Source organism: Pinus tabuliformis, chromosome J (assembly GCF_031772625.1).
Source record: "Pinus tabuliformis cultivar Carrire ecotype Pingquan chromosome J, CPIR1, whole genome shotgun sequence".
Taxonomy (NCBI): Eukaryota; Viridiplantae; Streptophyta; class Pinopsida; order Pinales; family Pinaceae; genus Pinus; species Pinus tabuliformis.
Window position 1 is genome coordinate 102,195,488 of NC_142295.1, and position 25,109 is coordinate 102,220,596.

The 25,109-nt window shown below is 40.3% G+C and overlaps 1 protein-coding gene across 2 annotated transcripts in view; it reads right to left on the reverse strand.

Moving 5' to 3' along the window:
- Window positions 1-16,337, reverse strand: part of LOC149225723 (AP-1 complex subunit mu-2-like) — a 60,095-nt gene extending 43,758 nt beyond the window's left edge. The window contains exon 1 of one of the 2 annotated variants that reach the window (XR_016247697.1): window positions 15,959-16,337. Coding sequence is in view for 1 of the 2 variants with exons in the window: in XM_089377295.1 (XP_089233421.1) it covers window positions 15,959-16,087 (129 nt within the window). In the remaining variant the exon portion in view is untranslated. The remainder of the gene's footprint in view (window positions 1-15,958) is intronic. The other variant, XM_089377295.1, reaches the window with a different exon arrangement.
- Between the last annotated feature and the right edge of the window lie 8,772 nt (window positions 16,338-25,109).

The following is a 25,109-nucleotide window of genomic DNA, read 5'->3' on the forward strand; positions in this document are numbered from 1 at the left end:
CAGATCAGACCATGTCAAATGAGCAAGTTAGCGTTGGTCAAATGGAAGCTTCAAACTTTTATATTTCATCCTCCTTTCCTCACACATGTGGATTAGAACAAAAGAGATCGATGTGATGTCTGAAATTTCAAATTCTCAAAGTAGAGGAGGTCATCTTGTATTTATATTAGTTAGATGGGGGGACTTTTGACCAAAAGTCACACCCCTTCACTTGTGGGGTCGTCTTGACTTTTGGGGCCTACATGAAGCCCAAAATAATAATTTTAATTTTTTATTTGTACAATTTTCTTTGGCTGACTTGATAGGCCTTTTGACATGCTGAAATACCTCTCGATGCTACAAAAAATCAACACTCCCTCTTAGTAAGGGAGGTATTTCTGCAACAGATTTCCCTTGACGAAATTTCTCCTTCCTTAAGAAAAGTTCATGAGCTTGTTGTGTTGATGCATGTCTATAAAATAAATTTGTCCTGGAGTGGACAGTGTAACTCCATACATATCCAGGGTGCAAATGTATCAATCTACTTTGGTCATGACCTAGGCTAGGCATCCAGATGTTTCTAGCTTCTTGGGAGAGAATTTGCCCTTAGACCATTCAACTTTCTTGTCAAAGTCCTTTATGACCTAGCCAAGTCCTTCTAACAACCAATTCCTTTTGGCTTTAAAAGTGAATTACATCTATCTCCTTCGGTCCACATAGCGAAGTCCTTATGGATTTTAAGGAGAAGATCTATCCAATCCTATAATTTGTTTGGGGCATTCACCTCTAGTCAACCTAGCCAAGTCCTTCTGGCTTCAAAGGTGAATGTATCCTATAATTGCCTTGATAAATGGCTTGGGCCATTCACCTTTCTGGTCAAAGTCCTTTATGACCTAGCCAAATCCTTTTAGCAGCCAAGTCCTTCTAGCTTCAAAGGTGAATGTATTCATCTCCTCTTGGTCAAAGTCCTTTATGACCCAACCAAAGTCCTTTATGGCTTTTAGGAGATGATCATCCCAATCCTACAAAGACTTCATCATTCCCTTCCAATGAGGGAAACATTCAACATCAAACTAAGCTCATCTTTGTCCACAATCTACTCATTTGTGGATATGTACTAGAGCTCTACTGCTCCTCTTTACATCATGTCTCGAATGAAGTGACCCAACCATGTCCTTCTAGCTTTTGAAGCCTCATTGCTTCATGACATGATATTCCTACAAAGACTAACTTCACCTCATAAGACATATCTCAAATCACGCCCAACTGTACAACACAGGTACAATATGCTTTGTTGTTATTCATTGTATATGCCTCAACTCAACCATAAACTGGTTTGGGGTGTTTACTACAAAGCGAATATCTGGTCTGGTGTTACCCAGGCACATCATGAATCCAATCAATGGCATGTACATCGTACGATTCACTAGGTCTGAATCTTCAATCTCAAGAAATAGTGTATTTTCCATAATTACTCATTTCGATCTTCGAGGCCAAACTCCCTCTGACATTGAAGCAAATTCTCCTGCCACTATTGCTCCCCTTATCACACAAGTTACTCCTTCTATTAAAGTTGTAAGCAAGACTTTATGTCGTAGTTGCTCCCTCTTATTGGGAGAACCCTCTTGTCACAAGCTTTGCTTCATTCTTCCTGATGCTAATAGAATCATTGCCTTGACAACGTCCACGATGTACCTGCAAACCTCATTCAGGAGGCCATGGAAGATACTGATCAAGTGTTGTGGATATTCCACTAGACAGTTCGTCCCAACAAATATGATAATATTATATTTAAAATCTGAAATTCTACACTATTACAATTTTATTAGATTTGTAGATTTGTAGATTTTACTGTAAATGGTGCATGCATGCGAAGGAAAATTATGCAAAAAATAGAGAACGGCAGAATGAAAAGCTCACACACAAATTTGACACGATTTTCTCTAGGAAACCCTTTCGAGAGAAAAAAAAAAACCCCATCTGGAAGGTGAGGTTGCTCTGCTTTCTTTCTTTGTCTGGAAATATGGCTGCGAGTATAAAGAAGTATGGTTTGTGGCCCGTGGGCTGCTACAATGCACAAATCCTCTGTGTGTGTTCTACCTCATATCCCTTTTGCCTATTTTTGCTCATCTATGGAACAAATGCACTCGAAAGAATGGAATCCCTTTTCCTCCTAGTGGCCCGGTTATAATACAGTTTGATAACCTACTAGTGGTTAGGTTTGACTACCTCAACTCTTAACCAGAGTTACAAAATAGCCTCTTTTAGATTCTTTTACATCATAATCACGTGGCTAGCCCCTTTACCATGAATAATGGGGGCTAACGTGGCATTCTCTCAAATTATGGTGGTGAAAGCAGCAAGGTCATCTTTTGAGGGGCATAACTTGCGCATACAGACTCCAATTGATGTGGTTCCTGCACCATTGGAAAGGTCTTTGTGTGTAGAATAGTATGAAAAGGTGTTACGCGAAAGTGGCAAAGTTTTACCCCCAAAATTTCTCATTTGATGCCTCAAAACTCTCCCGGAAGGTTTCAGACCTTGTTTTTCCAAACTGGGTCTGGCCGGTAAAAACAATCTTGTGAGTTGATTCCTCCACTTTTTCCACTTTGAAAGCATCAAGATCGATGACAAACAATATAATGATCCAATCCAAATCACATCTCCCCATTTGGGGAGGCTTTTGGTCCCCAAAAGCTTTTTGACTGAATGAGGTGAGGAAATTTTCCCTCCACCTTCTCTCTGGTCTACCATTTTGCTTTGCTTGGAAGTTTTCCTTTCAACCTAATTTGCCAAAGGTCATGTTGCCCTTGTCTTGTAGTTCTAGACTTCTTCTGCAAAACTGTATCTTTTGTCAACTTTGCCTGAGCATCGCCAAATCCTCCACAAAAGGTAGGACTTGTTCCTCTCCCTGATCTAGCATGGAAGGCTCATAGAGTTTCAGATTCTCTACATTCACAACTAAATAAATGCGCCTATATGGTGGTAAACTGAGTCAATAGGCATTATCACCCACCTATTCCAGTTTCTCGAAGGGACCATATATCAAAGCCTTGATTTTCCTACCAAACCCTTGAAGCCTCCCTTTGTTCAATGGTAACCATACTCTTCTGTCTCCCACCTTGAATGATTTATCTATTCTATGTTGATCATGTCTAGCCTTATATTTCTCCTACGACTTTTGCAATATCTCTTGTACTTGTAAATGGCTCTGCCTTATCTTCTCTATAAATTTTTCAACCCTCAAGGTGTCTCCTATAAAATCTTCCCTCACTCCTTGTTGTCCATATGTAATGTCCAAAGGTGGAGGCGGAAAATATCCAAAACAGGTTTCAAATGGGGATTTTCCTGTAGATGTATGGCCTGCATTGTTGTAAGAATTTTGTATATATACTATATTTTCATCCCAGGTGTTCGGATGCTTTTGGCTGTATCCCCTCAGAAGCTGCACCAAAGTCCTATTGACTACTTTTGTCTACCCATCTATCTATGGATGGAATGTTGTAGATCTCTTCAACTTTGTGTCCATCTTCTCCCACAATGTAGTCCAAAAAGCACTGAGAAATCTCATATCCCCGTCTAAAACGATGCTCCTCAGTGTCCCAAACTTCAAAGTGCACCTAGACCTGTCCAAAGAATAAGTTCATTGCTTCTTGCCCACTGTTGGTCCTTTTACAAGGCATCAAAACACATCTTTTCGAACCTATCAACTACCACAAACAGGTAGTCATGTCCCTTGCTGGTTGTTGGTAAACCTCCCACAAAGTCCATGGAAACGCTTTCCCAAGGACGAGTGTGTATAGGTAAGGGATGATATAAACCCTGTTTCATGTTGCTAGGCTTGCTAGTACAACAAAGCATGCGTCCTCTTATGAACCTAACTACCTGCTCTTGCATCTTGGGCCAATACACATACCTCTGCAAGTTGGCCACGATCTTACCTACACCAAAGTGCCCTGCAACCTTCAAGGTGTAAGCCTCTCTAATCAGTTGCAATCGCTCACCTTTAGGAACACATAGCTTATCCAACCTGTAGAGTAACCCATCCTGGAGATGGTAGTCAACAGTGTTGTCGCCATTGTGCACATGACTTTGACTCTACAATTGCTGAAACACCTCCTTGAAGTCCTCATCCTCTGAATATGCCTCTCTATATGCATCATGGGTGAATGGCTCCATGTGCATAAGAGTCCCCAAAGTTGTGATCCTTGATGTGGGTGGCCTTAAAAGCATATTAGCCAACTTGTTTGTGTTCACTTCTTGTACTTGATCACCAAATGAAACTATTGCAGAAACCCCATCCACTTGTAATGCCTAGTCTGTTGTAGCTTGCTTTGGGCCTGCAAGTACAGTAGTGGTTGGTGATATGTGCCGGATTATTGTCTCATTTCCCATCAGATAGTGTTTCCACTTCTTCACAGCTTGCACCAAGGCATATAGCTCCTTGTCGTAGGTAGGGTAGTTAAAATTGCCCCATGAAATACTTTTGAATGGTAGCATACAGGCCTTCCTCCCTGCATCAAGACTGCTCCCATAGCATACCCACTCGCATCTGTCTCCACTTCAAAGGGTTGCTGCAAGTTTGGTAATGCTAGAACTGGTGCTTGACTGATCTTCTTCTTTAGCTCCTCGAAAGCCCTTTGCTGACCCTTTTCCCACTAGAAACTCTTGCCACTTATTGTTATGGTGTGGAGCAGTGTTGCCACTGTTGAAAATAAGGCTATGAATTTCCTCAAGTACTATGTTGCCCCAATGAAACTCTTGACCTCAAAAACATTAGTAGGCACCAACCATTTCATGATGGCCTCCATCTTAGCAGGATCTATCTTCAACTCTCCTCCACCAATCACATACCCCAGATACACCAAAGGTTGTTGCACAAACTCACACTTCTTGAGATTTGATAGCAGTTGATGCTTCTTTAATGTCACCAGCACCTGCGTCACATGTGAGATGTGTTCTTCCTAACTAGCATTGTATACCAGTATATCATCTAAGTAGACAATAACAAATGAATCTATAAAAGGGTTCAGTACATTATTCATTAATCTCACAAACGTAGTTGATGCATTACATAGGCCAAATGGCATGACTAACCACTCATACAAACCTTGTCTGGTTTTGAAGGGTGTCTTCCAAATATTTTATTATTTGCCTCGAACTTGGTGATATCCAAACTTTAAGTCCAGCTTGGAAGTATTTTGCTTGTTGCAACTGATCTAGCAAATCATCTATTTTGGGCAAGGGGTAACCGTGCTTGAGCGTGATTTTGTTCAACGTCATGTAATCTATACACATCTGCCAAATCCCATCTTTCTTTGGCACAATGATAATAGGTGACCCACATGGTGATGTAATTGGTCGAATGACACCATGTTCTAACGGTAGTTGCAACTGTTTCTTCACCTCACTTGCTTTTATAATAAACTGCCTATACAGCCCAATGTTCAGCAATGGGGAGTCTAGCGATAATTGGATCTCATGCTTCATTTCCCTCTTAGGTAGTAACCCTTTAGGCTCTTGGAACACATCCTTGTATGCCTGTAGCAACTCTTCCAGTTGTTGTTTTTGTTTCTTAATACACCCCTCCAGGGATACCTTGCCTCTTACTGACTCTACTACAGACTAACTTTCTCTTAAAAATAATAAAACATACTTCTTACTAGAACTGATCAATTTCCTGGCTTGGTTGAAACTTACCAACGAAATTTTTGACTTGCCTTTGTGCGTGTTGATAATGAACAACTTTCCATCATTGACAAGCTGGTATTGGTTGGCTCTCCACATGAATATTGCATCTTGCATGTACATGTAGGGACTCCCAAATGTTGGAATTTCTAAGTCTAACTGTTAGAAACCCTTCATGTACTTTACTGATTTATTCCTACCTACTTGTTCTGTTAATTAACAAGTTATTTACTACGTAAATACTGGAAATAAATACAAGTACATGATCAACACATTACAGATCATCAACTGAAGGAAACAAAACAAGCACACAAGTGACACTGTTGTTTTTGGACCGATGTCCCCAGAAAAACCCAATGCGGGAAAACCAGTGCAGCTATCTAAGGGTTTTATTACTATGCAGTTTCTAAATACAATCTGGGTGCCAAAACTGGCTCACCCAACATAGAATAATCTCGGCAGTAGTACCTCTCAGTGGAGACAAATGTTCCAGCTGAAACCCCGGATAATCACTCTGGCAGCTTCTCAGCTCCAATCTGCCCCACAAAACCCCAACGTCAGCCCCTAGGGACAGCGTTAACCCTTTCTGGCCCACGGTTTGCCCAACGTCACTCTGGCTTGGCCTGCATCAACCCTCTGGCCCTCTGCGTCGCCCACACTGGCCCTCTGAGGCACTGCGCAACTCCTGGTTGCCTCTGCGTGAACCCCTAGCTGGTTCTGCGTCCCTCACTCTTGTTTACTACGCTGATCCTCCTGGTGCTATCTTTGCCTCTCTGCTTCTGTAATCACTGCCCCTCAGCTGCAACTCTGATCACTCTCTCGAATTCCTCAGCAAACCCAGCCCTAGAAAGTCGAAATCTTGATCAACTCGGTGTGTTCTCCAAGTGACCCTCAAGCCTCCTCTTATACTTTTCTCGTTGACAAATCAACAGTCGAGATTAAATCCCTAATCAACGGTTAAAATTAGTTCTGGCTTGATCCATGACTTTTGGACCATTCTAACACAGTTTTATATTAATTCACATTAATATTTTATTTTCCCTAAGTTTAGACTCAGGGACTCCATTAAAAATATTAATTATTTTAATATCTCCCAAACTGTTTAAAATCTGCCCAAACCCTTTCTGGGTATTGGAGATCTCATGTGCCTTAGCCTCTCCACCAATTTTCGTGGCTAGAGCACATCCGATGCTACCCCAAATCAACACCAAACACAACTCCGAATACATCAAGGGGAACCACATCTAGTTCTACTTCATCAATAAAATCAACATTGATAGCAAATCTAATTTTGCATTGTTTTGTTACCTTTAGCTTTGCATCCTTATTTACCCATCCCAATGGATATGGGTTTGGATGATCACGAACTTCCAATCCCAACTTCTTGACCAACTCTACTACAATGAGATTCGCCTGCGATCCTGAGTCAAACAAAGCATCAATCTTTGTCTTCTTGACCTATATCTTTATATGGAAGAGTTTGGTCATTTCTTTCTCTTCCTGTTGTTGAAGGCTACTCAAATTCACCTCCTTCTGCACTAACATACAAACGATCTTCTCATCCACGTCCGAGCTATTTTCAACTTGGTTGCTCGAATCAGTGGCCATGAGATTCTTCTTATTATCTTTCTTTTTGTTCTTCGGGTTTAGATCTGGATGCAACTTCCAACACTTTTCCTCTGTATGGTCAGTAATGTCACAGTGGTTGTTAGGATCTTTGCACTAGTGTGCTATGACTGTCGTCTTTTTACCTTTTCCCCCTTTTTGCTTCTTCTTCCCCTCCTTCGAAGCATCATGTTGCTCCTTCTGCTTCAATCCACTTGATTGTGCTCTCTTTGGGCCTATGTTCTCCAGGTAACTGTGCCTGTACACAAACATCATCCACTGATTTGGGCTTCGCCTTGAACAACATCACTTGCTCATTCAAATGGCGGTGTAGACTCCCCAAGTACTTGAGGAGTATATCTGGCTTCTTTGAGGAGATATTCAGCATTATGGCCATCTTTCTGAACTTTGTGGTGTACTCTTGCACGCTTTGGCCCGAATTCCCCTGAAGTAGTGCCACGAGATCCACTAGTGCTCTACATACCTAATAGGATAAAATTGTGACTTAATGCGAGTTTTGAAGTCCTCCCACTTAGCCACTGGAGGCTCTCCCTCCAACCTTAGGGTCTCTCTGTGACTCTCCCACCAAGTCAGTGCATAGCCTTCTAATTTCATCTACGCAAATGAAATCTTTTGTCCTTCCTCAATTTGATGGACGCTGAAATAAACTTCCAGTTGCTACAACTAATGATTCAGCTTCAAAGCATCAATCTCATCGTGGTAAGGGAGCTGTGATTGATTCACGACACCCTAACTAGGTTGATATTTTTCGGGTTCTTTCTCCGAATGATTCTTCGTTTCTTCTCGATCTCCTGATCCCCCTTCTGATTTGTCCTCTGCATTTGAACCCCATGTTCTCTGACTATCCCAAGCTCATTTTTCAACACCGCTAGGAGGAGATTTACATTGTGACTTATATCTGTGACTTGTTGTTCGAACGCGAAAACCTCACATTTGTGGGATCACGACGGTCATTCACAAATTCGTCGATCGTGATTAGGGTTTTACGATTTTTGACCCCATTGATCTAGATCTCTTGCAAATCTCCACAATATACCCAAAGAAACTTGCTCTGATGCCAATATGATTCGTAAACTGCTGTGGATATTCCACTAAACAGTTCATCACAACAGATTTGATAATATTATATTTAAAATCTGAAATTCTACACTATTACAGTTTTTTTAGATTTCTAGATCTGTAGATTTTATTGTAAATGTGCATGCATGCAAAGGAAAATTATGCAGAAGATATAGAACGGCAAAATAAAAAGCTCACACGAACATTTGACACAAGATTTTCTCTAGGAAACCCTTTCGAGAGAAAAACCTAGCTGGAAGGTGAGGTCGCTCTGCTCTCTTTCTCTGTCTAGAAATATGGTTGTGAGTAAAAAGAAGTATGGCCTATGGCCCATAGGCTGCTACAATGCACAAATCCTCTTTGTGTGCTCTACCTCCTATCCCTCTTGGCTATTTTTGCTCAGCTATGGAACAAATGCACTCGAAAGAATGGAATCCCTTTTCCTCCTAGTGGCCCGGTTATAATACAGTCTAATAACCTACTAGTGGTTAGGTTTGACTACCTCAACTCCTAACCAGAGTTACAAAATAGACTCTTTCTAAAGTCTTTTACATCATAATCATGTGGCTAGCCCCTTTTCCATGAATAATGGGGGTTGACATAGCATCCCCCTGGTGGTGAAAACGGGAATGTCAACTTTTGAGTGGCATAAATTTCGCATATGGACCCCGATTGGCATGATTCTCGTGTCATTGGAAAGGTCTGTGTGTGGAATACGTTATAACATGAAAAGGTGTTGCGCTAAAGTGGAAAAGTTTTACCCCTAGAAAACGTCATTTGATGCCTTAATATGCTCCTGAAAGGTTTCAAACCATGTTTTGTCAAACTAGGTCCCACCATAAAAACAGCCCCGTGAGTTGATTCCTCCACTTTCTCCACTCTAAAAGCATCGAGATGGATGACAAACAATATAATGATCCAATTTGGATCAGAAACAATTATGACCACGCAAAGAATACAAAGACAAGAATGAAATAATTATAGTAATCAAGGGAGAAAGATATGAATTACTTATCTTTTGATTAAACTACTGAGAGTTGAAGGGAATTGTCAACTCCCTCTTGATCCTTGCTTCCTTGTAAAAATCAATGAAGTCCATTTGCAATTTCATCAAACTTGGATTCTTTTGTCCTCTTCTAAGATGGATGGTCATCCTCATTCTTAGTATCAACTGCTAATGCACGATTTGTAAGGACTTGGGTTTCTTCATTAAGTCATGCATCACAAATTCTAGGTCTTGCTCTAGATTTCATCTCACAAACCCTATTACTTTCTTATTCAAGACTTCAATACAAGATGTAGCCTCCAGGTCTTCTTATGGACGTGCCTTTAGCTTGTTAGCTCCTCTACACCCAAGCCTTTGGTTGACCTAAAAAAATCCTTAGCATGTAGTGACAACCTAGCCTCTTCGGGGCTAAACCCAAAATTGTCATAAAAATATTCTCTTGTCAAAATATCTTTGATGACATTTTTGCCTCTATACATATCAACAAAAGATTCATCTCCCTTTGGACCAGCAAATGATTCACTATGATCACTAACATTGGTATTATGTTTATAATCCGTCATATAATCAAAGTGGTTTGATATAAGACTAGTAATGTTTCCAAGACTATTAAATGTCTGCAATAGAACTACACTTTGAACTTGCAATCTCATCTTCTTGATACCAATATTCTTTGCTAGCTTCTCTTGAACAAGTTGTGTGAGACTGCTAGTAGTGCACAAACCTTTCATGTTGTCCTTCTAAGGCTCATACAAATTGCTGGGGCAATGTTTGGGTGTAGGCCATAATTTTCCTATTCAGGTTCCTTGTTGTCACAACATTATTCTTTCCTTCATTTCCCAAATTCCAACACTCTTTCAGTGCCTGAGCTTGGTTGTGATCACAGCTTAATCCACTAATAGTTTGTATCTTAGCTTTGAAAATGGATCTTATGCCTTATCCTCCATTCTTGTCACTTCTTTTTTTGCACTAATGTTCATACTTTGCAATGTTAGTTAACTAGAGGCTTTGTTGAAAGAAATTTTGGTAAGGTACCCCTGTTAGAAGAAAGGACTAACGACTAGCTCAAACTCTTGCTTTAAAAAAAAATAGTTGAAGGAGCCTTTCTCCTCAACTCCCTCTAGCTTAGGAGTAACTTCCTTGAATCATATTCACAACTTCCCAAATAATCAAATTTACCATATCACATGACAAACTTGAAAATGGTGTCATCATCTAAAGCATGAACTCAAAACTCGGGTCATAAAAACAGATTATTCCCCATCCTTGAATTAGACCATCTCAGGTAGCAAGTTGTCCTTAATCATTCAAAAGGGCTCATACCTCAACTGCTTGCCATGCTTTCTGCCATCTTAAAATGCCTTCTTGGCTCCTGAGTCCTGCTCTTGGAGGTGCCATGAAACCAACCTTAATCATCCCTTCAAATGTCCTTTAGATTCTTAGAATGCATCACAAACTAATCTATGTAATCAGGCTTAGATATTTATCAAAGTTCAGCCTTTCTTCTGCAATTCTAGGGCTTAAGAACATTTGGCTAATGATAGACTTTCCCAAACTTGGCTTCTTCAAGTTACTTTGATGGCTGCTCTTTCACCAAGGCTCTGATACCATGTTGATTTTCTGTAAGAGAAACTGATCTTCTAATCTAATAATTAATTTCCAATGATTGTTTGATCAAGTTAACTTATGTCACATGTATCATTAAGCAATTATAGATAAAAAATCTCAGCAATAATACAATGATAACAATAGGATCATAAAAAGATAGCCAAGCAATAAAGAGACAACAAATTTACCCTGGGAAAACCCAACCTTGGGAAAAACCCAGCAAACTTTTCTTCATAGGAGAAATTGTTCTTAAGCATTAATTACAATTCAAAATTATTCTAAGAATATCTGCCAAAATCCAGGCCAAAGATACTAGTCAAAATATCAACCAACCAACGCTAGTCAAACCCTTCAAAATAATCACTTCTGGTCAACTTTCAACCTAGTTAACAGTCTCATGCAGTCAACTTTGAGTCTGTGGTTGACCCCTGCAATCAACTGGACCTGCGGTTGACATCCTGTGGTCAACCTTGTGGTCAAAGCTTAGTTAAACTATCCTTCTATTTGCAGTCAAACAGTCCAGATTTTCTGCCAAACGCCACCTCTTTTCTTGGTCAAAGTCAACCAAAAACTCGATCAAATGAAGCAGATCAGATTTTGTCAGATGAGCAGGTCAATGTTGGTCAAATGGTAGCTTCAAACTTCAGATTTCCTCATTTCCTCACACACATGGATCAGAACATAAGAGTTTGATGTGATGTCCGAATTGTCAAAGTGGAGGAGGTCATCTTGTATTTACATTAGTTAGATGGGGTGACTTTTGACCAAAAATCACCCCCTTCACTCGTGGGGCTGACTTGACTTTTGGGGCCTACATGAAGCCCACAATAATAATTTTAATTTTTCATTTGTACAATTTTCTTTCGCTGACTTGGGAGGCCATTTGGCATGCGAGAATACCTCCCGATGCTACAAAAATCAACAAACTCAATCATTGATCACTTTAGAGATTAGAGTTGTGCATTTGATCAATAGCTCAAAGTTATTAAAGAAAGGCTAGGCCAAGGGAGAATACACATCTTGAGCACAAGACACAGTGAGAATGAGATCTCAGTGGTTGCGTGGAGAAGGACTTCCATTCAAGTGTGTAGGGTTCAAAGAAAGTGCAAGGGGCAGCAAGGGAGATCCAAATCAAACAAGCAAGATCAAAGGATGGATCTAGGTTTGATCAGCTGGATCAATTCCAAGTTTATTGTTGTATGTATTTTCAATGGACTATTATTCCAGGAAAGGAGCCCTTGTAAGTTCTGAAGTTATCTAAATGAAAATTTTATTTTAAGGGCAAAAATCTTGTGTGCTTGTGATTGTGAGATTGGTGTTTAGTTTTGCTTTTGCTGATTATTTGTTAAAATCCTAGACGTGTTTTTTATTCAGTAGATTTGAGTAAAATCTGCTAGGTAATAAATTGTTGGGTTGTTAGGGTTAGAAAATTAATAGGTAGTGGGTTGGATATAATGCCCATAAATGTCATCTCTAATAATAACATAATAACATTCCTCTCCTACTTGTTGAGTAGGAGATGTCCAGGGGCACCCAAATAACACCTGAAAGGACAGAGACAGTCCATCCAGATGCCAAACGATCAAAAAAGACTAGAAACCTTAGAACCAGCAATCGTGAATGTGTCCCATAGGTTTGTTTGAGGCCAGGTTTGTTGGCCTGATAAAGGGTGAGTGGGAGGTGTGGATTGTCCGCTAACTCGTTGTCTGGGGGAGTTTGTGCACTGTTGAGCTCTAGAGGACCTAGTCCGTCTTCCAGGGATGGATCTGAGACGATTTAGTTGCTGAGGTCTCGTGTGGCGGGGTGAGGTCCCACGGATCCTCACTAGTCTAGAGTCTGAATATGAAACGGTATCAATCGTTCTCTTTGTGCCCCTGTCTAAAGGTAGTACCCTGAAAAATGTCGTGATCCTCTGTGTGGGGTCTAGTCTGATGGGAGGTTGAAGAATATGCGCTCGGAACCTGAGAGCCTCCTGCATATATAGGGCCAAACTGAAACATCTTTGACCAGGATACCTAAAAAATTCAGTGAGGGTCTGAGAGTCTCCGAACAGGCAATGGAACCTTCCTCTAATCTCGTAGTAGATAGGGCATCCAAAAATGAAGTGCACCTCAGTCTCTACTTCCTGTAAATGACATACCTGACAGATTCTGTCTGGTCTATCAATCTGGTGGTCCGTCTCTACCCGAAGTCTATGAGAACCTACTCTAAACTAGCCTAGAGGAATGTGAAGAGCATGCATCCAGTGGTGAAACATATACTGGAGTCGAATAATGAGCTCGTCTCTCAACTCCAAGAAGTGCTCAACGTAGAAGGCCATCTTTGGGCGCAAACCTCTCGGAGGATTGACCCAAGTGACCTGGATGAACTGCCTGTAGATGTCCTCCATGATGATCTTGTTCAACTCTTGTCTAGTAGGTAGAAGGTGAGTAGGAGCATCCAACGAATATCAAAAAGGAGGGAGACGATCCAACTGAATGCCCACTGACTCTAAGAGATTTGAAACTCCTGTAAACCAACATCTAGCCCAGCCCGAGGGAGTAGAACGAGCAATAGTCTCAGAAGAGCAATATGCCAAGTAAGGGTAACGGTCCCTACTCTTTATCGAGTCTGCAAATCCCCGAACACGATGCAAGAATGAGACCAAACTGAAGATTGTCTCAAGCCGAAAGGGTTGAGCTCCAAACTCTGCAAGGATGATGTGTTGAGGTATTGTTTGTTTGCATCTAATGATGCGGTGGAGAAGAAGAGTTTGGACTCTCTCAACTGAAGCCCAATCCGACTCAAGTAAAGACGGTCCCCAAATCTCTGAGCCATATAGAACAGTGGGACGAATCAAGGTGTCCATGAGGCTCATCTTGGACGAGATGTCCTGGAAGTGATGTCGAAAGCACTGTCTCTTGAGAAGGGCTAAGGATCCATATCCTTTGTTGATCTGAGGCTGAAGCGTTGGTCGCAAACTGAAGCGGGGACCTAAGAATTGCACCCCAAGTACGTATACGTGCTGGTGATCTCAACCTCCTCCCCTCTGAATAGGAAGTGAAGGTCCGAAGTTTTCTTCACCCCATTGAAGATCATAACCTTGGTTTTACCCAGGTTGACCGTCAACTGTCAAAGATCGCAAAACAGAGCTAAGGCATCCAACTACCTTTGTAATCCTTCTAGAGATGAGGAGAGGAGGACCACGTCGTCAGCAAAGAGTAGAATAGATATCATGACCTGGTGAAGAAGGCAACCATCAGTGTCCTCAATATGCTCGTGTAGAAAAGCCTCCAACTCATCAATATAGATCCCAAACAGGGTAAGGGACAATGGACAACCCTGTTTAACCCCAAAAGTGCTTCGGATGAAATCAGACGTCCCATGAACCATGCGAAGACGACCAAGGTCAGACTAATATAGGCGGATAATAGTTATCAATAGGGTCACCAAGATGCCAATATCTTTGAGTCTCTGGAGTATGGCTTCCTTCGAAACAGGGTCAAAAGCTTTCCGAAAATCTATGAAACAACAGTCGACTTTCTAAGGAACAGTGAGCAAGGTATAGGTAAAGGGAAAAATACAAATGCAACTGATTTTTAATATTAGAAATAAATTGAGCGGTAAAATTTCTTAAGATTCACTCTACTCTGATCAGCTGCATTGTCTATTCTATTAAATGTTCTCTAATATGTTAGCTTGTGCAGCCTTAAAGTCAACTTTATGTTGTGGCCCTGCCTATAACTGTTTTTTATATGACGATATGAGTGGTAGTTATCAGCTCTATGCCCATGGTGGCTGTTTTTACGGCCCCTTTTCGTATAAAACGCTAGCAATATTTATTGTACATGTAAATAGAAAATGAAGCATTTCATTCCAAAAACAAATGAAGATTTCCAATGGATGAAAATCTCATTATTTTTCTTACCTTATCGTATTTTTCAAATTTATTATTTGCTGAATTATCTTCCTTGGGCATCAACCCTGAGTCATACTTTTACTTTTCCCATTGCTGAGAGATTGACTACGGTTGAAAATGAAGAAGAACATCCACAATTCCTTATCGACAATCATACGTGCTTTATCAATGAAAATAGCATACTTGATGAGCAAGATGAGTAAACAATGAATTCTTATAACAATTAGACGAGAGAACAAAACTTTACTATGGACTCATAAAGTCTGCTTAGATGATAGAATTGGAAAAATACATGTTATGCGGCCTGCCAAATAAAATGTTAAATGTGTCCACAACATCTTACTATTTTGTTGTTAATATTAACAAAGCAGGCTTGGCTTAGTGGTCTCTGGAAGTGAATTTATCAAGCCGCAGTCAAGTGGTAAGTCGGGGCACTTACCACAGCGAACCTCGGTTCCGGTGGACGTGCCCCACTGAACCCGCGATAAAGGCGAAAAAGGGACCATGTTTTACGCCTGTTGTACCCATTATACACGGTAGAGTTTCATAGTCTCTCCACCTAAACAAAGGGCATTTTTAACCCCAAAAAAAACCAAAAAAATAGCGGTCTGTGGAATGATTACCATCCAGTATTTGTCATTAACTCCATTGTTTTTCTTTTCTTTCCTAATTTGCTCCGAAATCTATGATTTAATTAAACCCAACATCTGTTATGAAATTTGCATCAAGTTTCCAATAATTTCTCTTTTTAATTTGTTTCTAAAAATGAGATCCTAAGAACTCAAGTAGATTTGACGCTCTCACATGCATTCCTGAAATCCTCTATCATTTCAGGAATCCTTGATATGAATATGAGAGCACACGCATTCCTGCAATCATCTCTCCTTTCACGAACCTGTGCTATGCAAATAAGCTTCAAGAACCCACTTTTTTAAATGTCAAATATTAGTTTGACTCAAATGTCAGAAGTTCAATTCCAGTGCAATACCCATAAGTCCGGTTTAACCAGTCATCTAGATCACGATCTAGTCTAAGTTAATTTCATCCTACAAGTTCTTCAACGAAAATCTATAAAATGCGAAACCCTCATCTACCTCTTTCGCAAGAAGATTTGAGAAGAATTGCTCAGCCTGGGATGACGAGATGTCACCTCGGTAATCCCGCCATATGAGAACCCGGCCCTTCATGTCTAAAATAAATAAAGCAGATGCAGCACCTGCCATGGCCGGCAAAAAGAAATCCCCAAACCCCGAAATCCTTGAAGGTTCTAATCAAATTCCTGAGCTCGATGCCTGGTTTTGATTAAATTTTCTGCAAATTGCCCTAAAATTTGTTAATACCATTGGAGGTTTCTCCATTGCTGCATGGATTGTAGGAGACAAAATTTATCTAAAAGAATGCAGACATGCTTCTTCGCCAAAAGTTTCTCTTTCCTGGAGATTATGACATGAAAGAATGGATTTAGTCAGAGCAAAATTATCACTTTCTTTGAGGTGTTTAGGACTAACCATTCCAAAATGGGGTTGGGTGTCATCGACCAAGGAAAGAGTGGGGTAGAAATAAGATTATTTTTGGACTTTTTCGTGTTCGAATGAGTGGAAAATTTTAAGGTGAAATTTTGATTTGAGTTATTTAAACTGGTTTTTCATTGTATATATGGATTCAGCACCTGAAATATCCTAGGGCACTTAGATTGTGCACGGTTACTCATCAAGCTTGTGATTTCAATAAATTCTTGCCGGATTTTAGAGAAATTCGACCGGAAAAACCCACCGGAAAAGCTTACAAAAAGTCGCACTAAAGACAATTAGGTTACGAATTTAACTTAATGTGGGGTCTCCAATAAAAAGAGTATATTAAAGCTAGCATTTCGTGGAGAGCAAAGATTTTTATTGCTCAATTAAGAACTAACTTACATCAACTTCGGTGTGAAATGGGACGGTGGAAGAGACCTAAAGAAGCTTACGAAGAATTGGTGTGTACTTTTTGCAATCTTGGCGCAGTGGAATCGGAAAAGCATTTCATTTTGGAATGTGGTGCTTTCAGAGACATCAAGGACATTTATGGCAATACGTTAGCATCAATTCATTGGCATTGTCTTTTCAATGAGGGCACTGTTAGAAGGTTGGGTCAACTCATCATCAATTTGAAAAAGAAAATGATTGAATTGCAAAAGGCAAAAAAACGCGAAGTTTGGTAGTCCCGTAGACTATTTCTAGTCTTGTGGACGTTAAAATATCATTCATTCATTCATATCAGTTTCCTAAAGGTGTTTATAACTAACCATTCCCAAAATGGGGTTGGGTGTCCTAGAGAAATAGGGATAGTGATCATGGCCACTCATGTAGTTGGGTGTCTTATAGAAATAGGGATAGTGATCATCACCATTCATCTTTATGATGGAGTTGGATGTTATAAAGAAATAGGGTTGGGGACATTTATTACGAAAAATAAGATTTAAGGAGTGGGTTCTTTTGTCTCTGTAGAATTTTGGTTTTTGCTAAGTAATGGATTACTAGTATACTTGGTTTACGAGCTATTGGATATACTTTTGGTGTTATAGTGACACTCACTAAGTTTGATCTTGAGCCTCCCCTAGATTACTCCAACCATGATTATTTAAAAACAAATGATATTTATCATTTATGTAGTGGTTTAAATAATTTATTAACTTGGTTTATTGTGATGAGATTTAAGGGGTAACCATTGGTTAATGATGGAAGTTTTATTGTGATGAGATTTAACGGGTAACAATTTTTTGACATGGTTATTGATGGACATTTTTTTGAATATTTCAGCGCTTATCAAGTCATAAGTTTCTGTTAGTTTTGCTTTACAATTTTTTGTTGATGGCTTGATATAAGCTCCCCAGCCAAGTATGGTAGAGATCTTGCAATGTTTTGTTAAACATTTTGGCTCAGTTAAATTAAATAAAAATAAAATTAATAATTATAATGGCACATTCTAACTTATATCGATGAAATGGCTTTTTTCAGAGCATTTTTTCTAGTTAATTTTAACCAAAATTCGGCAAGATTTTTAGAAACTCAAGTTTAAGTTGTTAATTTGTAGAATTCGAGTGCCCCAAGTGTTTTTCAGGGTACTAAATCCATTTATGCATTCAAAATTGTATTTTAAACAACAAAAAATCACAATCTTGCTTGAAATTATATTGTTGGATTCAAGTGAAAAAGGTTATTTTGTCTATAAGTTATACTACGTCTAATCCTAAATATTAATAAAACATCTTGACTCAGTGAAATTACATAAAAATCAAAATAAAACTAAAAAAATAAAATATAATTATAATTATAATTATAATTAATTACAATTAATAATTAAATCAATATAGATTGATCTGAACTCTCGATCTACAAGTGCCAAGAGGATCAAATCTTTTGAGGTCAAACATTTTTTAGAGTGAAAAAAAAATTGATCTTTCTCACCCTTTAATAAATCCAAAGTTAAAATAGATAAAGAAGATTGATTTATATATAATGGTTAAAACATTGTTTAAATAATTATTAAAATTTGATTATTAAAATGTTTATTATTTAGTGAAAGTTAATATTTTATTTTATAAATAAATAATTTTAAATAATATGTTTTTTCCTTAAATAATAATTATACAATTTATATTATATAAATAGTAGTGAATTGATCTGTGTGTTCATTATTAATTAACTATTAAGTTATAATAGACTTTTTAACATTCAATTAAAAAATGAAAATTGACTTTGTTACTTTCAATTTTGTCACCTTCAATTAAATATTGTTTTAAAAAACCTTTAAAAATTTTAAATTTAAATATTTTTTACATACTAAAATCATATACATTATTAATATTTTGTTATCAAAATGATAATAATCATCATAAATAACACAACAACATCGAGGACAATTTGCACTTGGATAATTTATAAAAGAATATTAATAAGACACATTAATAGTATCACATTTACATTTGCAAATAAAATTAATTAAACAAATTTAAACAATGTTAAGATGTAAATGAATTTGATATTGCATGATAATATGAGAATGAGGTTGTTAAGTTTTACTAGCACAATTGGTTGAGGATGAGTCTTGTTAGCAAGGCGACCCAAGATCAAATCTCGGGAGGGGTGGTTGTGCCTTGTGTTAGGGGGAGGAGATATGCTAAAAAATTCAATCAGCCATGGGTTGGTGTGGCCCAGGTCGGGTACGATCCTCGGGTGACTTTGACAGCTTAGATGCCCCTGTGTCACGCCCATGAGTCGTGTGGGCGACGTGCGACGAGTTGGGGTAACGCGCCTCGGTTAAACGCGACGAGCTAGCGTGCGACGAGTTGGGGTGACGCGCCCTCGGTTAAACGCGACGAGCTAGCGTGCGACGAGTTAGTGTGTGACGAGTCGATGAGCGGGCGAGTCAGTTGCAATGAAAGTTTGCGATGATGGGACGAGTTGGTGTGCGACAAGATGGGCGGTCGGTTAAACGTGCCCGAGACACGAGCTACGACGAGCCAATGGAGAGTCGAAAAACCGAAGAGATGAAAATTTGGCTAAGTATGGATATTTGCAATGGTGAGCTTATACGGTGCGCGGTTGGGCAAGTGGACCCAGCGGGGCGACGAGATGGGCGAGCCAATGTGAAGTTGGGGCATGGTTGGAGGAGAAGGAATGAATTCAAGTTCAAACATTCCAAGTGTGAGTTCAAGTGATTGTGGATGAGCCAAGGGAAGGGCGAGCAAAGTAGGACAAGGTGCAGGCGGCTCTAGATCGAAGCACCAAGCCGAGGAAGAAAGAAAATGCAGTTCAGGTGGACAGGTCGCAGGCGGGGCATGTCTGTCCAGCGAGCAAACTGGATAGGGCGTCACTGCACGAAGTGGCACCTTTGCCCGACCGACGACCCGCAGAGGACATCGCAGCTCGACGAGGGCGACCTTGCCCGAAAGGATGAGTTGCTGCAGTTGGACTGCGGTAAGGCCGGTCTAAGGTGCGGGTGAATTGTCAAAAATTTGGTGCGAGTTGCGGACATGCGCCAAAAGGGCAACACGCCGTGAACGAAGTGTTGAGCTGCAGGAGCTGGTTTGTGCAACGAACAAGTGCGGAGGGCAACCCAGGTAGGGCACCTCTGGCCGATAAGTTGGGCGACCCGACCCGGTAGGGGTGGGCGCTCCTGAACGACAATTGCACACTGTTGAATGATGCAGGCCGAAATGTGATGTTTTGACATAATTGTTGAGAGGAAAGTTAGGGTTCCTTCACAAAGGTTGTACTTGTATATTTATTTGTAAAATATTATTATTATCATTGTTAAGAAGACTCTAACCAGGGAGTTTCCCCTCCCATTAAAGATTGTATCCATTGTGCATATGTTTATAAATGATAATGATGATGAATGTATTTTTGTTGTGTTAAAAAAATGAATGCTTAGTATTAGTGAAAAGAAATTGGGTAGCAGTGCCGCACCTACCTATGTGCGGTTGAAATACTACCGCCAGGATAGGGGCATGCCAGGTGGTATCAGAGGCCTTGATTTTCTGCAGGGCTTTGTTGAAGATTTGAAGAGAAGCTGATCCCATTATCACTTCGTGACAAGTGGTGTCAGAGGCCTGATTCAGAGAACGAGTTGAAGTTGATCTCATTGCACTTTGTGACAAGGATTAGAGGCTTGATTCAAAGGATCGAGGTGTGCAAGTTGAAGTGTTAGTACTACTCTTCATGACAGGTTTAGCAGGGGTGAAGCATTGTGCTTGGGCCAAGCTGAATGACGAGACATGGCAAGTTGGGAAGAATGCCAAGGGAGGCTCTTGCTGACCTTATACATGTTGAAGCAGATGAAATAAGAGAACCCATGGATTCGAGATGAACTTGAAGTCTTGGAAAGGAATGTTGAAAACAAACTTCTTCGAATTGGTTGGGCAATGGAGCAGGATGTAACTGCAGATTGCGACGATGAAGAAGAGGAAGTCGTGATGTATGAAGATGTTGCACATGTGACAATGATGGAGGAAGAACTTGAGGCACTTCCAATTGATCAAGTTGGACATGGATCGTACATTTTGCAGACATTAATGGATGAGGATACTCGCAGGGAGGAGCCTCATGATGAAGTAAGTATTCCTATTATTACTTGTGTTTCATTAGAACTTTTGGAGGATGGGCCATATGCAGTGAAGGGCAAATTCAGCTTGCCAATGCAATGGACAACCTTACCATGGATGTCTACAATGAGACATTGTACAGAGAAGCAAGGACCATTGACTGTTGCAGAGCTTGTTGGGGTTGTTTGTGACCTTATGGCATAAGGTGCAAATGCCTGTGACAAGGGAGGAACATGATGATGATTACGGAGGATGGGTCATGTTTTAGCCACATGGAGAATTGGCTAAGTGCCCGACATGACTAATGGATAGATTGGAGAAGGGCACACACTTGATTTTGATGATACTTGGGTGGACTTCTTCATGGCCGAGACCAAGAGGCAGTCTTGGTGGACCTTTAGTGGGGGAGCTATGATGGAAAGGACTTATATGACTTGATGATATATATGGTTTGGGTGACCAAGGGCACTTGACCTGAATGAGGACTTGGATGAGATGACAGATGTTGTGATGGGTCTACTTAGTTGGACAACATGGGCAGCTTGAGTCATGGACATTGAGTTGGATAGATGGAGCATGGCAAACACTATGTAGGGACATTGTGTAGGTGCACTTGTAGAGATGTCACTTATGAGCATCCAGTGGGTAGTGCCAAGGCAGTGATGTTGTGCAGATGAATTTGCTAGTGTGACATGGAGACATTTTACTTATGAGCCGATGGAGAGGTTATGCACTTTTATACAACAAGGTCATGGACTGATTGGACTTGTGAGCAGTCTATGAGAGCATTCCTACTACATGGAGAGTTGAGGCATCTTGCAGGGACCTTTGAGACCAAGACATGTATGCTTGCTGAGATGTTGGATGGAGATGATTCATGGAGCTTGTGATGACATGATATAGTTTCAGCCATTAGGGACTTCATATTATAGTGGGCTTGGAGGATCGGATGCATTGAGGAGCTAAGGTCAATGACTTTGATGCAGTATGGGGTGCATACTTTTGAGCACGTTTATGGAGGACCAAGATGAGACACTTGGAGTTGATGGAGTTGCAGCGATGGTGATGCCTTGGTGGCAACACTTGGGCATGTGTTGAGCCGAGACTTGACCACTTTTGATACATGGTGGCTGATTGGTTTCTGACCATACACAACACATGGATGATGAGATAGGTGTATACTTGTTTCTTTGGCAGACTTGAGGGATGGCACATTACAGATATGATGGAGGTTTCTTCATGGACCCCGATGTGGCACATTGAGAGTCGATTTGATGAGAGGACCTCTTCATTTTGAGGAGATGGATCTTACACATATATGGATGATGATGGTTGGGATAGATGCAACAGATTTATATGCAGCACATTGAAACCAACATCATGGACATCATGTTGTGGATGAGATGGATATTACTTCATGGACCTGGGCATGGCTTACTTGCATTTTGATGCAGATGGGATGGATTCTTGATCGAGTTGATGTTGTGATAGGATGCTGAGAGAAACAACCGATGATGGCATGAGGAGGTGCATTTTCATTGTTTGAGCATGACAATTGGATTGATCACCCGACTAGTTCGAGTCATGGAGCCTAGCAATGTACTGAGATATGTTTGAGTTGGATTGGAGTATCATAGCAGCAGTTCACATGATGACGATACATGATGGGGTCGACACGATTTATGTTGCAGTGAGCATGTAGCTTGAGTTGGAGGAACCAACCTTCCACAGTGGGGCAACATGTGGATTTGCGACAGATGTGGTTGATGATCATGGATTGAGGAGACTTTCCTATTCATGGAGACATGAACCTTTATGGTTTGTGCGATGGCAGAGCAGAGGTGGGCAGCATGGACATTTTGGATGTTGGAGCTAGCAACACTTTGCGATGTCATATGATGGTGTTGTCGAGGACGACAACCGTTTAGAGTGGGGGAGTATGTCATACCCATGAGTCGTGCAGGCGACGTGCGATGAGTTGGGGCGACGCGCCCTCAATTAAATGCAATGAGCTAGTGTGCGACAGGTTGGGGCGACGCACCCTCGGTTAAACGTGATGAGATGGCATGCGACGAGTTGGTGTGTGACGAGTCGGTGAGCGGGCGAGTTGGTTGCGACGAAAGTTTGTGACGATGGGACGAGTTGATGTGCGACTAGTTGGGCGGTTAGTTAAGCGCGCCCAAGACACGAGTTGCGATGAGCCAACAGAGAGTCAAGAAACCGAAGAGAAGAAAAATTGGCTAATTATGGAGATTTGCGATGGTGAGCTTATACGGTGCACGATTGGGCAAGTGGACCCGGTGGGGCGACGAGATGGGTGAGCCGACGTGAAGTTGGGGCATGGTTGGTTGAGTTGAGAGGTCAGCCTGGGCAAGCCAACCCACGTTACATACATGGCGGAGGCATATATATGGAGGGTGCATGGGTGGAGGAGAGTTAATGAAATTCAAACATTCCAATTGCGAGTTCAAGTGATGGTGGATGAGCCAAGGGAAGGGTGGACGAAGTAGGGCGAGGTGCAGGCAACTCTAGATCGAAGCACCAAGCCGAGGAAGAAACAGAACGTAGTTCGGGTGGACAGGTCATAGGCGGGGCAAGTCTGCCCGGCGGGCAAACTGGGTAAGGCGTCGCTGCACAGAGGGGCACGTCTGCCCGGTGTGCGACTCGCGGAGGGCATCACTACACGACGAGGGTGACCCTGCCCGAAACGACGAGTTGTTGCGGTTGGACTGCGGTAAGACCGGTTTGAGGTGCGGGTGAAGTGCCAAAGAATTGGTGCGAGTTGTGGACAAGCGCTAGAAGGGCGACACGCCGTGAACGAAGCGTCAAGTTGCAAGAACTGGTTTGTGTGACGAAAAAGTGTAGAGGGTGACCCGGGTAGGGCGCCTCTGCCCGACGAGTTGGGCGACCCAACCTGGAAGTGGTGGGCGCTCCTCAATGACAGTTGGGCACTGCTAAACGATGCAGGCTGAAATGTGATGTTTTGACATAATTGTTGAGAGGAAAGTTGGAGTTCCTTCATAAGGGTTGTACTTGTATATTTATGTGTAAAAAATTATTATTACCATTGTTGGGCAAACTCTAACTAGGGAGTTGCCCCTCCCATTAAAGATTGTATCCATTGTGCATTTGTTTATAAATGATAATGATGATGAATGTATTTTCGATGTGTTAAAAAGATGAATTCTTAGTAAAAAAGTGAAAAATAATCTAAGTGTTGAATGTTAGGCATAGTCCGTACTTGAGAGTATTGGTGAAAAGAAATCGGGTAGCGGTGCTGCACCTGCCTATGTGCGGTTGAAAGACTACTGCGAGGATAGGGGTGTGACACCTTGGGTCGCGGCTCCTCAAGCCACAGGTCAAGCCTGGAGGATCACATACAACTTGACACACACACACATATATCTATATATATATATATATATATATGAAAATGAGGTTGCTAATTTTTTTTGTTTTAATTAAATTTTAATTTAAATGTATCTCACAAATATACAACGTCGCTATAAATTTAAGTGTAATATATAATGTTGATGCTTAGTACAGTCTCTTATAAAAAAGCAATTGATAAAAATATAAAATATAAGGTTTTTAGGAAAAAAATAATTATTTATAAAATTAAATTCTAAAAACTTATTATACATTGTAATTGGATTAGAAAATTGAAATGACTTCCTAAACCTAGAAACCTACCCTGCGTTAGACTTGCCCTATAAGCAAGTGGTAAAAAATTCCTAAACACTTCTTATTTATTAGAACTAATATATAACTTAACAAATTATGCTATCCTAAAAAAAATATTTTTTTATGTGTTTCAACTTAATCTACAGCCTAGAAACCTACCACGCTTTAGGCTTTCCCCTATAAGCAAGTGGTAAGAAATTCCTAAGCACTTCTTATTTATTAGAACTAATATATAACTTAATAAATTATGACATCTTATAAATTTTTTTTTTTATTTGTATTAACTTAAATCATTTTTTATATGTTATGGTTTTTAATTAAATATTGTGAAAAAATTATTCCACGTATTAAAAATCTAATTACCATTTAAAAATAAATATTAAAGATAATTATAATTTTTTTATATCTTAAATAAAAACAAGAAAATAAATTTTAAGTATAATAAAATAAAATTATATTATAAACTAAGTTCATTA